Consider the following 14,770-nt stretch of genomic DNA (forward strand, 5'->3'; position numbering starts at 1 on the left):
GGGGGGCGAGACTTTCCAAGGGCAAACCGGCCATGCTGCGGCACCAGTCGCCCTCTCCTTGGCACCGATCGCTGGCACCATCCCGCACAGCACTGCCGTGGAGTCTGAGGTCAGACTCGTCCTCAGAGTCAGAGCCGGAATCATACGTCTTCAGACACAGGTGGCACCGATCTCGTCGCTCCAGGCAAAACGAGATGCAACATCTCCCGATGATGCCCTGGCCACCACATTGGCAGGTGCCTGCTCAGTGGCTATTCTGGACCCCATGGGCATATCATCAAGCCCAGGGACCAAGCTCCAGATCCCTTTTGATCACCTCGGACAGACGGTGCATATAGAGTGCGTCACAGAGGGAACCTTCAAAGGATTCGGAGCCCCGCTCCTGGGCTGGCATTGAGGCCAGTGCTGTAGCCATCACCGTACCCAGCACCGAACCTGGTACTGAGTTTGCGGCTGGCACTGCATCTGCCACTGCACAGGGAGCACCAGCATGGGAGGACCTCCGTGAGTTGGAGTGTCAAGAGGACCAATGAGAGCTTCTTCATCCTCCTCCCCGGATGAGGCAGTAGCAGGCTCGTCTGCCTCTTTACTGGTTTTGGACAATAGAACCCGTCAGGAGCTTCTCAGAAGAGTAGCCCAAAATCTGGGCCTGCAAGCAGAGGAGTTGTCAGAAGAAAGAGACCCTATGGTGGACATTCTGATGCCAGAAGGTCCTTCCAGGGTGGCCTTACCATTCATCAAGACCATCCACAATACTACCAAGACCCTCTGGCGAACTCCTGCTTCCATTCCTCCCATGGTTAAAGGGATGGAAAGGAAGTACTTTGTACCCTCCAAGGGGTATGAATACCTTTTCACCCACTCTCAGCCGGGCACGCTGGTCATGGATGCAGCCAATGCCAAGGAAAGGCAGGATCACCAGGGTCCCACACCAAAGTCTAAAGAGGCAAAGAAGCTGGATCTCTTCGGCTGTAAGGTCTATTCCACCGGGGGGCTCCAGCTTCAAATTGCCAATCAGCAGGCGTTTTTTAGCTGCTATAGTTTTAACTCTTGTAACTCCCTGTCCAAGTTTAAGGAGCTGCTTCCATCTGAGTCTCGCTCCAACTTTGGGGCTACCCTAGAGGAAGGCAAGACCATTGCAAGGACTTCCTTGCAGGCTCCAATAGATTTGGTGGACTCGGCCAACTGCACAATGTCCTCGGCCATTGTTATGTGGGGCAGCTCATGGCTGTAAGTCTCGGGTCTCCCTCTGGAGGTCCAACAGACTATACAGGACTTGCCCTTTGATGGCTTGGGTCTCTTCGCAGAACAGACAGACTTTAGGCTCCATAGTCTCGAGGACTCTAGAGCGACCTTAAAATCCTTGGCGCTTCAAGCCCTGCAAAGGAAGCATTTTAAGCCTCAGCCCCCACTTTGCTTCTACCCCTCTCAGCTGAGGCAAGACTGTAACAGGAGACTGGGTGGGAGTAATAGGAGAAGGCCTCTGCAATCCTCTATCCAGGGCCAAGGCTTGGCAAGGCAGTTGCTGGCTCCCAAGAAAACCTTTTGAAGGTGCGGCCGGGGGCGACGTACCAGTCCATATCCTGGATCCTTCCCCTCCTTTTATGAACCGTCTATCCCATTTCTACCATGCTTGGGCTCAAATAACATCAGATCGATGGGTCTTGAGCATGGTAGAATTGGGATATTCTTTCCAGTATTGTACCTTCCTAGCAACCTTCCCCATCCCTCTTCAGGGACCCTTCTCATGAGCAACTTCTAGTGCAGGAGGTGCAAATGCTCATACAACTCGGGACTGTTGAAGAGGCACCTATCTAGTTCAGGATTCTATTCCCATTACTTCCTAATCCCCAAGGCCAAAGGAGGGCTCTGGCCTATTTTAGACCTGCAAAACCTCAACAGATTCATGAAGAAGCTGAAGTTTCGCATGGTCTCCATGGCTTTCATTATCCCCTCTCTGGATCTGGGGGACTGATACGCTGCCCTCGACTTGAAGGACACGTACTTCCAAGTGTCCATAATCCCGTCCCACAGAGGGTTCCTTTCATTCGTGGTCAACAATGCCCATTATCATTTCACAGTCCTCCCTTCGGCTTCTCGGTGGCTCCGCAGGTGTTCACCAAGTGCATGGCAGTTGTGGCGGCCTTCCTGCGGAAGCGACAGGTGCAAGTTTTTCCATACCTGGACAACTGGCTTATCAAGGGCCAATCTCGGGTCCAAGTGGAGGACCATGTGAACCCGGTGCGCATGACGTTCCTCAGGTTTGGTCTTATTCTAAATGTGGCAAAGTCAACCATAACCCCTACACAAAGGGTAGGGCAGACTTGTCTGAAATTGTTCAGGCATACGGCTGCCTGCACGTACGTGGTACTGCATGCCAGGCTGTGAATACGCCCCCTTCAGGCGTGGCTAGCCTGAGTTTACAGGCCAAACTGAGACCACACAGACAGACTGGTCACCCTTACTCCTCAGGTTCTCGAATCCCTCTGATGGTGGCTCGACCCGCAAGCAGTATGTGAAGGAATACCCTTCTCCACACCTTAGCCGTCGCTGTCTCTAGTCGCAGATGCGTCGGCGATGGGATGGGGAGCGCACCTAGGTGAACTCAGGACTCAAGGCCTCTGGTCCCAGGCGGAACATTCCCTGCACATCAACGTCCGGGAGCTGTGGGCAGTGTGCCTCACCTGACAGACATCTCAAATCCATCTACATGGCAGATGTGTATCTGTATTGACAGACAATATCCCAGCAATATTTTATATACACAGACAGGGTGGTGCTCACTCCTCTCTCCTGTGCCAGAAAATCCTCAAGCTGTGGGACTTCTGCATCACCCACTTGATACAACTGGTTGCCTCGTACCTTCTGGGTTCACAAAATGAACTGGCCGATTGCCTCAGCAGGTTGTTTCACAGCCACGAGTGGTCCCTTCGCCTGGATGTCACCATCAACATCTTCCAAAGGTGGGCATCTCTCCAGATAGACCTGTTCATGACACAATACAATAGGAAGCGTCAACAGTTCTGCTCCTTCCTGAATCACAGCCTGGGCTCGCTCCCGGACGCCTTCATCCTGTCATGGAAAGGGCGCCTACTGTATGCATTCCCACCCTTCCCGCTCATCCACAAGGTCCGGCGAGAGAAAGAGTAGTTAATCTTAATAGCACCAGCATGGCCACATCAGCACTGGTTCACCACACTGCTGGACCTGTCAGTGGGTATGCCCATGACTTTGCCCCTGGTTCTGGACTCGATCATGCAGGACCACGGCTGCCTCTAGCACCCCAACCTAGAGTCTCTCCATCTCACAGCATGGAAACTCCATGGCTGAACCCGCTAGAACTTACCTGCTCAGACTCAGTTAGGGAGGTTCTCCTAGGCAGCAGGAAACCTTCCATTCATGCCACTTATTTGGCAAAGTGGAAGAGATTTTCCATTTGGTCCCTCCAGAAAGGTACTCCTCCATTGTAGTCCTCGATTCCCTTTATCCTGGACTACTTCACCTGAAACAACAGGGGCTGGCAGTCTCGTCAATAAAGGTGCACCTGGTGGCAATTTTGGCTTTCCATCCTGGCTCAACGGGCCGCTCATTGTTCGCTAATCCTATGATTGTCTGTTTCCTCAAGGGGTTAGACAGACTATCCCCCCAAGTAAAACAACTGATGCCTCCATGGGATCTTAATCTGATGCTCTCAAGGCTCATGGGCCCTCCCTTTGAGCCCCTAGCAACATGCTCGCTGCTCTACCTTTCTTAGAAAGTGGTGTTCCTAGTTCCTCATCAGCGAGGAGGGTGTCTGAGCTCAAGGCTTTGACATCCGAACCCCCTTATACCGTGTTTTATAAGGACTAGATAAATTGTGGCCACACCCAGCTTTCCTCCCAAGGTAGTTTCGCAATTTCATGCAAATCAGGATGTCTTTCTGCCAGTGTTCTACCCTAATCCTCACGCCAATGACAGGGAATGTATGCTTCATTCCCTAGATGTCAGACGGGCATTAGCCTTTTACATCGAGCGAACAAAGCTGTTCAGAAAATCGATGTAGCTCTTCATTGCTATTGCCAAAAGAATGAAGGGTCTCCCTGTTTCGTCCCAGAGAGTCTCTTCTTGGATCATGGCCTGAATCAGAACGTGCTATGACCAAGCAAAGATTCCAGCCCAAGCTTTGGCAGCACACTGTAGAAGAGTGTATGCTTCATCTGCAGCATTTCTGGCGCAAGTCTCCATTCAGGACCTCTGCAGGGCAGCAACAAGGTATTCTGTCCACACTTTTATGTCTCATTATGCCATCACACAGCAGGCTAAAGATGATGCTGCATTTGGTACAGCTGTGCTACAGTTTGCAACTTGGTGAACTCTGAACCCTCTTTTAGGGGACTGCTTGGGAGTCACCTACTTGGAATTGACATGAGCAATCACTCGAAGAAGAAAAACGGTTACCTACCTTTCGTAACTGTTGCTCTTCGAGATGTGTTGCTCATGTCCATTCCAAGACCCACCCACCTCCCCTCTGTCAGAGAATCCGGCAAGAAAGAAATGAAGAGATGGTGGGTTGGCAGGAACCTATATACACTGCCATAAGGGCTCCACTCCAGGAGGCTCCACAGCCGACTCGATGGGTACCACTATGGGAAAAACCTTCTGATGACTGTTTACATGGCGCACACACACCTACTTGGAATGGACATGAGCAACACATCTCGAAGAACAACAGTTACGAAAGGTAGTTAACTGATTTTTCCATATCACTGTTAAAAATCTCACTCTTGTCAAGTTGCTTACAAGAAGAAAGTTAATAATATAACTGACAAACAAGCAATCTTATTTAATGGCATCATCAAGTTGTGCAAATATCTTACCTGAGTAACCTCATGTTCTTATTATTGTAACCCCTGTCTGTCTATCTGAGGTATATATTTTGCCCCCATTACTGTAATAATATAAAGGTATTTAAGATGTTGCTCTGTTCAGCATTGCAAGACCTAAATGATGTAGACTGCTAAGTCTCCATGACTAAGTCACTTTTTGAAATAGGACATAACTGTCTAAGGCTATGTCTACACTACCCCCCGGATTGACACTCCAGGGATCGATGCACTGGGGTCGATTTAGCAGCTCTAGTGAAGACCCACCAAATCGACAGCAGATTGTTCTCCAGTCGACCCCAATACTGTACTCCGAACGATAAGAGTAAGGTAAGTCGATGGCAGAGTGTCTCCTGTTGACCCAGTGTAGTTTGGACCCTGTGGTAAGTTGACCTAAGCTACGTTGACTCCAGCTACATTATTCACATAGCTGGAGTTGCGTAACTTAGGTCAGCTTACCGCAGTAGCGTAGACATAGCTTCAATCACTTTAAGCTTTGCAGTGATGAGCAGAGCATGCCTTAACTACTTTTTAAAAATCTGGGCATGAGCACCTCACAGTCTATAATGTATTCATCCTCACAATACCCCTCTGAGGCAGCGAAGTACGATAGTGTACTGAGACTAAGGCCTGGTCTACACTAATGAGATAAGTCGATCTAAGTTACGCTAGTTAAGTTATGTAACTTAAAGTGACATAGTTTAGATTGACTTACAGAGGTGTCTACATGACACTCTCCCATCGATATAGCTTCTGTCTCTTGGGAAAGTGGAGTACTGAAGTCCATGGGAGAGCACTCTCCAATTGATTTATCGTGTCTTCACCAGACAGGCTAACTCAATGCCTGCTGCATCGATCACAGCAGCCAGATTTAGCCCACACTGAAGACAAGCCCTAAATGATTTGCCCTAGGTCACATGGGAGGTCTGTGGCAGAGCAGGGAATTGAATCTCGTTTTTTGAAGTTTAAAGCTTGGTCTACACTGGGGGGGATGGATCTAAGATACGCAACTTCAGCTACGAGAATAGCGTAGCTGAAGTCAACGTACTTAGATCTACTTACCGCGGCGTCTTCACGGTGGTGAGTTGACTGCTGCCACTCCCCCCTCGACTCTGCTTGTGCCTCTCATGGTGGTGGAGTACAGGAGTCGACGGGAGAGTGCTCGGAGATCAATTTATTGGGAGATCGATTTATCACATCTAGACTTGACGCGATAAATCGACCCCCGATAGATCGATCGCTACCCGCCAATCCGGCGGGTAGTGTAGACATGGCCTTAGGCTAGCACCCTAGCCACTTGACCATCCTGCCTAACCCTCACCTATTTTCCCTGTATCACCTGTTTCATGTCTGTATATCTGCCTTGATTCTGCAATCAGATTCATGCAGATCCTGACTGAAATCTGTAAGGTGCTATATGGGTAGAATGGTCTGTCTGTGCACCTCTAATTGCAGGATCAGGCCAAAGGTTTGTAGATTCTTTTGGCCCAAGGACTGTGTCTTTACTTGTTAATATGAAGTATGTCTTGAGCGTTCAAAAATAGTAATTTGTAAAGCACTTGAGAAATGGTATCTTTTATTCAAGGATAAGTGCAAAGTACATATTATCTAGGGATGGTGTCAGGATACATCAGTTTCAAAACAATTTGAAGAGAGACTTTAAATGTCACTGAAACACAAAGCAAAATTTTACCTCACAGGATGGCAATAGTGTAAATACTGCCTAAAATTAACCCAAAAGGGAGTCCCCATTAGATGAATTAAACTGGGCAGGCCTGACAATCTTGGCTCGGATTTTAAGAATATGTTGTCTGTTGTAATTATAGACTTGCTGGACTAATAGTAACTTTTTTGCCCTCTATTCTCAGAGAGAGCTGTGGAAGGATGGATTTCACAGAGGCCTATTCAGACAGATGCTCCAGTGTTGGACTTGCAGCTAGAGAAGGAAATGTCAAAAATTTGAGGAAGCTAATTAAACAGGGATACAGCGTTGATGTTCCTGATAACAGAGGGTGGATGCCAATCCACGAAGCAGCATTTCGCAACTCCAGTGAATGTCTGAAGCTGTTAATTAATGCAGGTAAGGAAAACTTGATTCAAGATGAGGCAAGTTATTTTTATTTTCCCTGCTCACTTCCCCTAGAATATACTGTAACATAAGATAAACCAACTTCATTCACTTTCTGATTTCTTTTGTGAATTTAAATGTGGTTAGGGTGAGAAAAAAAAATGATGAAAATGGCACCTTTCTGCTCAAGGGTAGGAATACTCTGTGGGTGTCTTTGAAATATATATTCTTACTTTTCTGGAAATTTTTTTTTCTCTACTGTTAAGCACTGCTGAGCGAATTCTGAGATCCCAAGTGGAGTTTGCAGTGCTGAAGTAGTAATTATCTTATTATATTACATACAAAAATCATGTTAAAAGAATGTTATTTAGGTTGCAAAGTCAAGCACTCATAAATTAGGAAATGCCAAATTTAAGGTTGCCTGAGTAGACCTCAGATGGAACAGGAAATGCCAAACATTCTATTCAAGTGGGGTTTAGAGCCCAGGCTTTCCTTATCTCATGGACCAGGGGTGGGCAAACTTTTTGGCCTGAGGGCCACATCGGGGTTCCAAAATGGTATTAAATTGCTCCCTGTAGGAATGTGCTACTTACAGCTGCCAGTCCTGGTGCTCTGAGCAGCACGGTAAGGGAGTGGGGAGGTTGGATTAGGGGCAGGGAGTCCTGGGGGGGGCAGTCAGGGGACAGGGAACAGGGGTGGTTGGATAGGTGTGGGAGTCCCAGGGAGTGGGGTGTGGATAGGGGCTGAGGCAGTCGGGACCGGGAGCAGGGGGGGTTGGATAGGAGGTGGGGTTCTGGGGGGGGCAGTTAGGGGCGGGGGTTCCGGGGGCAGCAGTTCGGGGACAAGGAGCAGGTGGGGGTTTGGCTTAGTCTTTGAACACAGCAGTCAGGGTCGGGGGTTCTGAGGGGTACAGTCGGGGCGGGATGTGGGAGGGGGCGAATAGGGGGTGGGGGGCCAGACTGTGAGGAGGCACAGCCTTCCCTACCTGGGTGTAGTGTATTAAATTGCTCCCCGTAAGAATGTGCTACATACAGTGTACTACTTAGGGCTGCCAGTCCTGGTGCTCCATAAGTAGCACATTCCTACGGGGAGCAATTTAATACAGTACACCCCCAGCAGGAGCTCGCAGCCCTGCTACCCAGAGCACGGTGGCACGGCGAGCTGAGGCTGCAGGGGAAGGGAGACAGCAGGGCCAGGGACTAGCCTCCTCGGCCGGAAGCTCAAGGGCCGGGCAGGACGGTCCCGCGGGCCGTAGTTTGCCCCCTCTGTCATGGACTCTGGTGTACATGTACAGCATTAATGATCATACTAGGCCTAACTTGAGCTACAGGCAACTTTGGTATTTCGACCTAATGAGCCTGTCAGTCCCCAGTAACACTAACTGTCCTACCTGATGTGAGCTCCCAGAATAGAGGTCAGATCTTACATCTGAACCCAGCATCATTACATTTGATAGTGTGGATGCTGTCTGGTTAACTACCATCGGAAGAAGCTGTTCAGCTGAAGTCCAGAACATATTGGTGCATAGCCAAGGCCCTCATTTTCAGGGAATGTATTGATCTTTATTACAAAAACTAAAGAACAGGTGAAAATGGGTGTAAAAAATTAATTTCAACAGTTTTCTGGATGCAAATATCAGGGTTAATACTGGGGGAATGGGAAGACAGAAAAAACCCCCGAACAAACAGAGAAAAGTATGAGTACTTCTGACTCAGCTCCCTGTTCTGGAAAGAGAGATGACAGCTCGGTAACTTCAGAATTGGGAGTCAAGTCTAGGGAATTGCCATGGGGTCTGCCCAGGTTACCTATCTGCCATCTTTCCTTTTGGAGCAGGGTCTGGGGAGTTCCAGCACTTCCTTTTTTTAAGACTCAAGCACTGACATCCATAGTGTGACCAGATGTCCCAATACTGGGGGCTTTGTCTTATAAAGGGAATCTATTCCCTCCCCCCGCCCCCCCCATTGCCTCCCCATCCTGATTTTTCACACTTGCTATCTAGTCACCCCAGAAATATACATACACACATGTGCATGTGTACCTTCCACTATGTTGCCTTACTTTAATAGTCTCACATTTTCATTTAGACTAATTTATTAGTAACATAAACACATCTACCTAGTATAATATATTGGGATTTTTTTAAACATAATCAGTATTCTCATGTACTTGTGTGGTTCAGAATTAGTGTGAAAACTGGTAAAAACCTAATAACTTTTGTAAAACCTGGGAAATTTTTGGTAAAAATGGTAAATACCAAAAATGAAGGGCCTTGTGCACAGCAGAAAAGACTTGCTAGGCCGACCTATGAACTAAATGGAAGAGGTATTTGGGCAGCAGAACTCCACCTGACTCCCTTAGGAGCCTTGATTCCTATGGTTCAGGACTATCTGCTATCCCTAAAGCATTCAGGGCTATACATCAGCTGCATAAGGGTACAATTAATAGCAAAATCAGCTCATCATCCTCTCATTCAGGGTCACACACTACTGTTTCCCACCCTACTGTTGCTAGATTCTTCAAGGACTCACTCATGTTTCCTCCAGTCTGGGAGCTCCCTCCTTCCTGGAACCTCAGTATAATTTTAGTTGGTTTAATGGGGACCCCTTTTTAGCCCTGAGCCGCTTGCTTTTCATACCATTTATCTATTAAAACTGCCTCTTTAGTTGTTATACATCAACTCAAAGGATACGGGAAATTCAGGCCCTCATGGGTAGCCTTCCTTACATTGATTTCAGAGTAACAGCCGTGTTAGTCTGTATTCGCAAAAAGAAAAGGAGTACTTGTGGCACATTAGAGACTAACCAATTTATTTGAGCATAAGCTTCCGTGAGCTACAGCTCACTTCATTGGATGCTGTAGCTCACGAAAGCTTATGCTCAAATAAATTGGTTAGTCTCTAAGGTGCCACAAGTACTCCTTTTATTTTTGCTTCCTTACATTGTTACATAAAGACAGTGACTCACCCTAAGTTCTTACCAAAAGTTGTCTCAGATTATCATTTAAATTATGTGATTCACCTGCTGCTTGTCTTTCCCAAGCCTCACTCAAACCAAGGGGAAGCCAAACTGCACCCCTTAATGTGGTTAGTGCTCTCTTATATTACTTCAACAGAAAAGACCCTTCAGGAATTCGCCAGGCTGTTTGTAGCATTTGCAGATAGGGTGAATAGACAGACAATATCTATCCAAAGATTGTCTAGATCAGTGTTTCTCAACCTTTTTGATACCAGGGACTGGATTGCTGTGTCAGAGGGATCTTAGGGACTGGCGCCGGTCCACAGACCGGTCATTGAGAAACATTGGTCTAGATCAGTACGGCAGTGTTTGTGTCAAACTTTCTAGAGGGACGCAGTGAGCTTTCCCACTAACCTCCTGGGTTCCAATGCCACTCACCCAAATTCGGCCTGGCTGTCCTCCATCTGATGGCATTGTGACTTGGCACAGAAGATCGCAGTGCCCAGCCGCATTCTGATGCTGAAACTGAGAATTACTGCCCAGAAACTTCGCAGATATTTAGATGTATGTGCTTTTAAAAGGTTTCCTAGCCTGTGCACGGTTAGACAGCAGAATCAAAGGACTGATTCCTTTACTGAGATCAATGTATTAATGGCCCCAGTTCCACCTAGATTACATTGGAACATCCCACTTTATAAATGAGGGCGATGGAAGACTCCCAAGTTTTAAAAAAATAAAGCTGGGGGGAGGGAGGGCTGATTCAAAAAAGGCTGAGATCCCTTCACCTAGACTGTATTAAATTATGCTGAGGGATAGGTAGTTTAGATCCACCCATGCTAGTTAGAATCAATTCCACCAGGGCTCAGGCAGCTTCTGCAGCTTCTTTGGAAAGGAACCCTATTTCTTATATTTTCAGGGCATCTATGTGGGATGCAGTTTACACTTTCAGCCAACACTATTCCTTAATTGAAACCTCAAAAATCTGATGCCTGTCTTGGCCAAGCTGTCCTGTAGTCATTATTTAAATAGGACTTCTAATACCAACCTCCTGACTATGAGGTCTTGCTAGTCATCAGAAGTCAAATCCATGTGGACAGTCACTCGGAGAAGAAACAGTTACTTACCTTACAATAACTGTGGTTCTAGAGAGGTATTGTCTGCATTGATTCTACATGGATTCTACAACCTACCCTTGTTCTCTGCTACCACGGAGTCATATACCAACTGGATTGTGTCTGAATTGTGTTTTGGTGAAGGAAGTAAGGGATGGTTGAGTCTGCTTCACCTTTTGTGCCCTTGGGTGGGGGTTATGAGGGGAGTCAAGGCACAGGAATCCTGTAAGGTAAGTGACTGTCCTTTTTAGAATTTCATGTTAGAAAAATCTTTTTTAATTCTCCTTATTCTTAGCTCCATCTGATAACTACATAAAATCAAAGACATTTGAGGGTACATGTGCATTACATCTTTCTGCAAGTCATGGATGTTTGGAAAGCGTCAATGTTCTCTTGGAGGCAGGAGCTGAGACTAATGACGTTACTTATGAAGAAACTACTCCACTATTCCTAGGTGATGTGTATATATATATTTTTTAAAATCAGACAATGCTGGATATGTACGAAAAAGTCATGGTATTACCCCACAATTCTTTCATTGTCCCGCAAGTTTCATATTTTTTTGTGGCCTGTATAGTGGTGTGCCTTTGGTTCTGAGATGCAAACGTTGCTGAAAACTTCTTTAATTTTTCTCTTTTTCTATCTCAATGCATCTGCTTCAAACAATGTTTTTAAAGGGAACCCACAAAGTGGAAAACTTTTTATTTTATCTCTTTTTTGTTTCTTTGAAATATAAACAAGGACTGGAAGTTGTATGACTTTTAAATGTAAGTCTTCTTTGTTTTGTTTTATTCCTGCCTACTCTTACATTAGAAATTCAGGTCTGTCCACTCTTAGTCCTAGAAGACATGTGCATGTTTGTTTATACTATTAGCATACTGATATTTCTGGATTATGCTGGGGTTGGCAAAAATTTCCTGCCTTTAAATTGTTAACTTCAGTGCAGCTCCAAGCCAAAATCCTTACAGCTGCCAGCATTTTTAAACAACCTATTGATTAGACCTTTCATAAGCTGAGTTGGACAACATGGTATTAAAGAGTCAGTGGCTGTGGGAGCCTTGTCTATGATAGTGCTCCTACTGTCAATATTAGTTGTGGAGTTAGCAACGGCAGGACATTTTTGCTAAAAAAAAAATCCATACCATACACAAAGCCAGGTGACTAGAGGACTAGTAAAACTTATGAGCTCATAGGAGTAGGAGAGCAAAACTTGAGCAACTGACAGGGGAATGGATTTTTAGTCAGCCCTTTTAAAAACATATTTTATTTTATTTTGACACTACCTGACTCAAATGCCTGACAAGTAATTGGGAGGAAATATTTCTCTTTGTGAAAGGTTCTGCAAATTCACTTCTTCAGTTGAGAGCTGTTCCTGTTCCAGTCTGCCACAGAGTCCTGCAGAAAAACACAGAAGAGAGAGCTTGATAATCTTGATATTTCTAAATTTAGGAAAAAGCCCATCCCTAAGGAAGGGGTCTTCAGCCATTCCTTGCAATCTGCAACCATGATTTCGCCCTTTTTAGATTACATTATTACTTACATTCACAACTCACATGCCTCTTCAGTCTCCACATGGAACATGCAACCTTAACTCTGACCACAAACACCAGCTATTGAAAAAACATAACATTCCATACTTCTTCACTTACATCAGCTAAATAAAACAATTAGAAATATTACAAATGGAAACTTCCCAAAATGATAAACACTATTACAGACTATTTCCACTTAAAACAATTCTTTCCATTTACCATACTGTAACACGACACTTAAATATAGCTTTCAATTAAAAAAAAACTCCATTGTCATACACACTAACCAGCTGCTTCCACAAACACCAATTCAACATTCTGAACAATTGTAAATCATCCATTTTAAACCATTCAGCATGGTTGCAGTTAAAACTTGCATGTTTTGTGTGGAAGTGGAGGATGGAGACACGTATGGTATGATGTGGGTGTGGCAACATGGAGAAGGTGAAATCATGACTATAAATTGCAAGGCATAGTTGAAGTGTCAGGGCTCGATCCTGCATCATTGAAGTTGGGAACAGGATCAGACCATTAACGTGGGATTTCCTGGCTTTTCATGTTTGCGTTGGTGGAATATGAACTTGAGCAACTGTTACTACAGTAACTCCTCACTTAAAGTCGTCCCGGTTAACGTTGTTTCGTTGTTACGTTGCGGATCAATTAGGGAACATGCTCGTTTAAAGTCGTGCAATGCTCCCTTATAACGTCGTTTGGCAGCCGCCTGCTTTGTCCACTGTTTGCAGGGAGAGCATCCCATTGCTGCTCGCTGGTGGGGGCTTGGAACCAGCATGGACCGGCAGCCCCCCTATCAGCTCCCTGCTCCCCTAAGTTCCCTGTGCAGCAGCCGCCCAGCAGGGTATCAATTGCTGGCAGTTCAGCTGTGTCCCCCCCCCGCCATGTGCTGCTCCTGCCCTCTGCCTTGGAGCTGCTTGTTGGGGGGGGGGGAGGAGAGGGGGGCTAATGTCAGGGTGTCCCCCTCCCCCCTGCTCCTGCACCCCACTTACTCCATCTCCATAGAGCAGGGGGGGGACACATGACAGGGCTTAGGACAGAGGGAGCTTCCTGGCAGCAGCGGAGGTCTCAGCTTTGCTGATTAACGTAACAAGGTAGTGTACTTACGAGTGGTGTCAGCGTACTTAAAGGGGAAATGCGCTTCTCTCTCTCTCACACACAGGGTCTGTGTCTCTGTCTGCCATGCTATCTCCCTTCCCTCCATTCCTGCTGCCTTGTAGAGTGTGAGGCTACATTAACAATGAGTTAACTCTTGAGGGCTCAGCCAATTGCTAGTTCATCATTTAGCAGTAAGGTGTTCCCTGGGAAATATTCCACCCTCTGACTCCACCACCTCAACCAAGCTTCACAATCATCATTGCTGTGTACAGTATTAAATTGTTTGTTTAAAACTTATACTGACTCTGTGTGTGTGTGCGTGTATGTGTATATATTATATATACATATATAGTCTTCTGTCTGGAAAAAAAAAAATTTCTTTGAAACCTAACCCCCCCCATTTACATTAATTCTTATGGGGAAATTGGATTCGCTTAACATCATTTCGCTTGAAGTTGCATTTTTCAGGAACATAACTACAACGTTAAGTGAGGAGTTACTGTAATTATTTTTCGTGAAGATATTTGTTTTATTTATATTCCTCAATCAGTCTGGGATATGTTTTCCACTGAATCAGAGATTCTTTTTTGCCTACTTTCATCAATATTGAAAACTGTGGAAGATCTGACATTTGCAAGTAGCGATAATCTATTCATACTTATTTTTTCCTGCCATCTTTTGTTGTTTTGCTTTTCTGTATGTCATTGGTTTCTTTATTTTGCTTGTGTTAATTGTGAGTTCCATTCTTCAAATGATGCACCCTTGTAGGGAAATTTCATTATCTCTTGAAAGTAGTTATACATATAAATTCTTTCTGCATTTGTAAGAGAATCAAACCGTTCACATACTGAAGGGAGTAAATTTTTTTTCTTTTTCAATTGGCACTTACTGGTGGATGGTTATGGTTTTAGTAAACAATGTGCAATGTCAGTACCACAGAAAAAATAAACATTTACTCTTGTTAAATGATTGGTTTGCTCCTGTGTTTTGAAATGTTAAAGATTATTTTTGACTTTGTAAGCCTGTAGAGTGTTTTAGTGGTCTTCTGGGGTAAAAAATTACCAATGCACTGAATTGTAAATTCTCACTGGATTTGGAGGATGAATATTTTTCAGGTTTGTTGTACATACAT

General features: G+C 45.6%; 1 protein-coding gene across 7 annotated transcripts in view; it reads left to right on the forward strand.

The window, feature by feature from the left end:
* ASB3 (ankyrin repeat and SOCS box containing 3) overlaps positions 1-14,770 on the forward strand; it is a 126,607-nt gene that overhangs the window by 47,743 nt on the left and 64,094 nt on the right. For 6 of the 7 annotated variants that reach the window (XM_043543810.1, XM_037895885.2, XM_043543811.1 and 3 more), the window contains 2 exons: positions 6,731-6,942; positions 11,292-11,450. In XM_043543810.1, the coding sequence (XP_043399745.1) occupies positions 6,747-6,942; positions 11,292-11,450 (355 nt within the window). In that variant the 5' untranslated portion in view covers positions 6,731-6,746. Of the gene's footprint in view, positions 1-5,167; positions 5,193-6,730; positions 6,943-11,291; positions 11,451-14,770 lie in introns of those variants that run through there. The other variant, XM_037895884.2, reaches the window with a different exon arrangement.

This window comes from Chelonia mydas, chromosome 3, assembly GCF_015237465.2.
Source record: "Chelonia mydas isolate rCheMyd1 chromosome 3, rCheMyd1.pri.v2, whole genome shotgun sequence".
Lineage (NCBI taxonomy): Eukaryota > Metazoa > Chordata > Testudines > Cheloniidae > Chelonia > Chelonia mydas.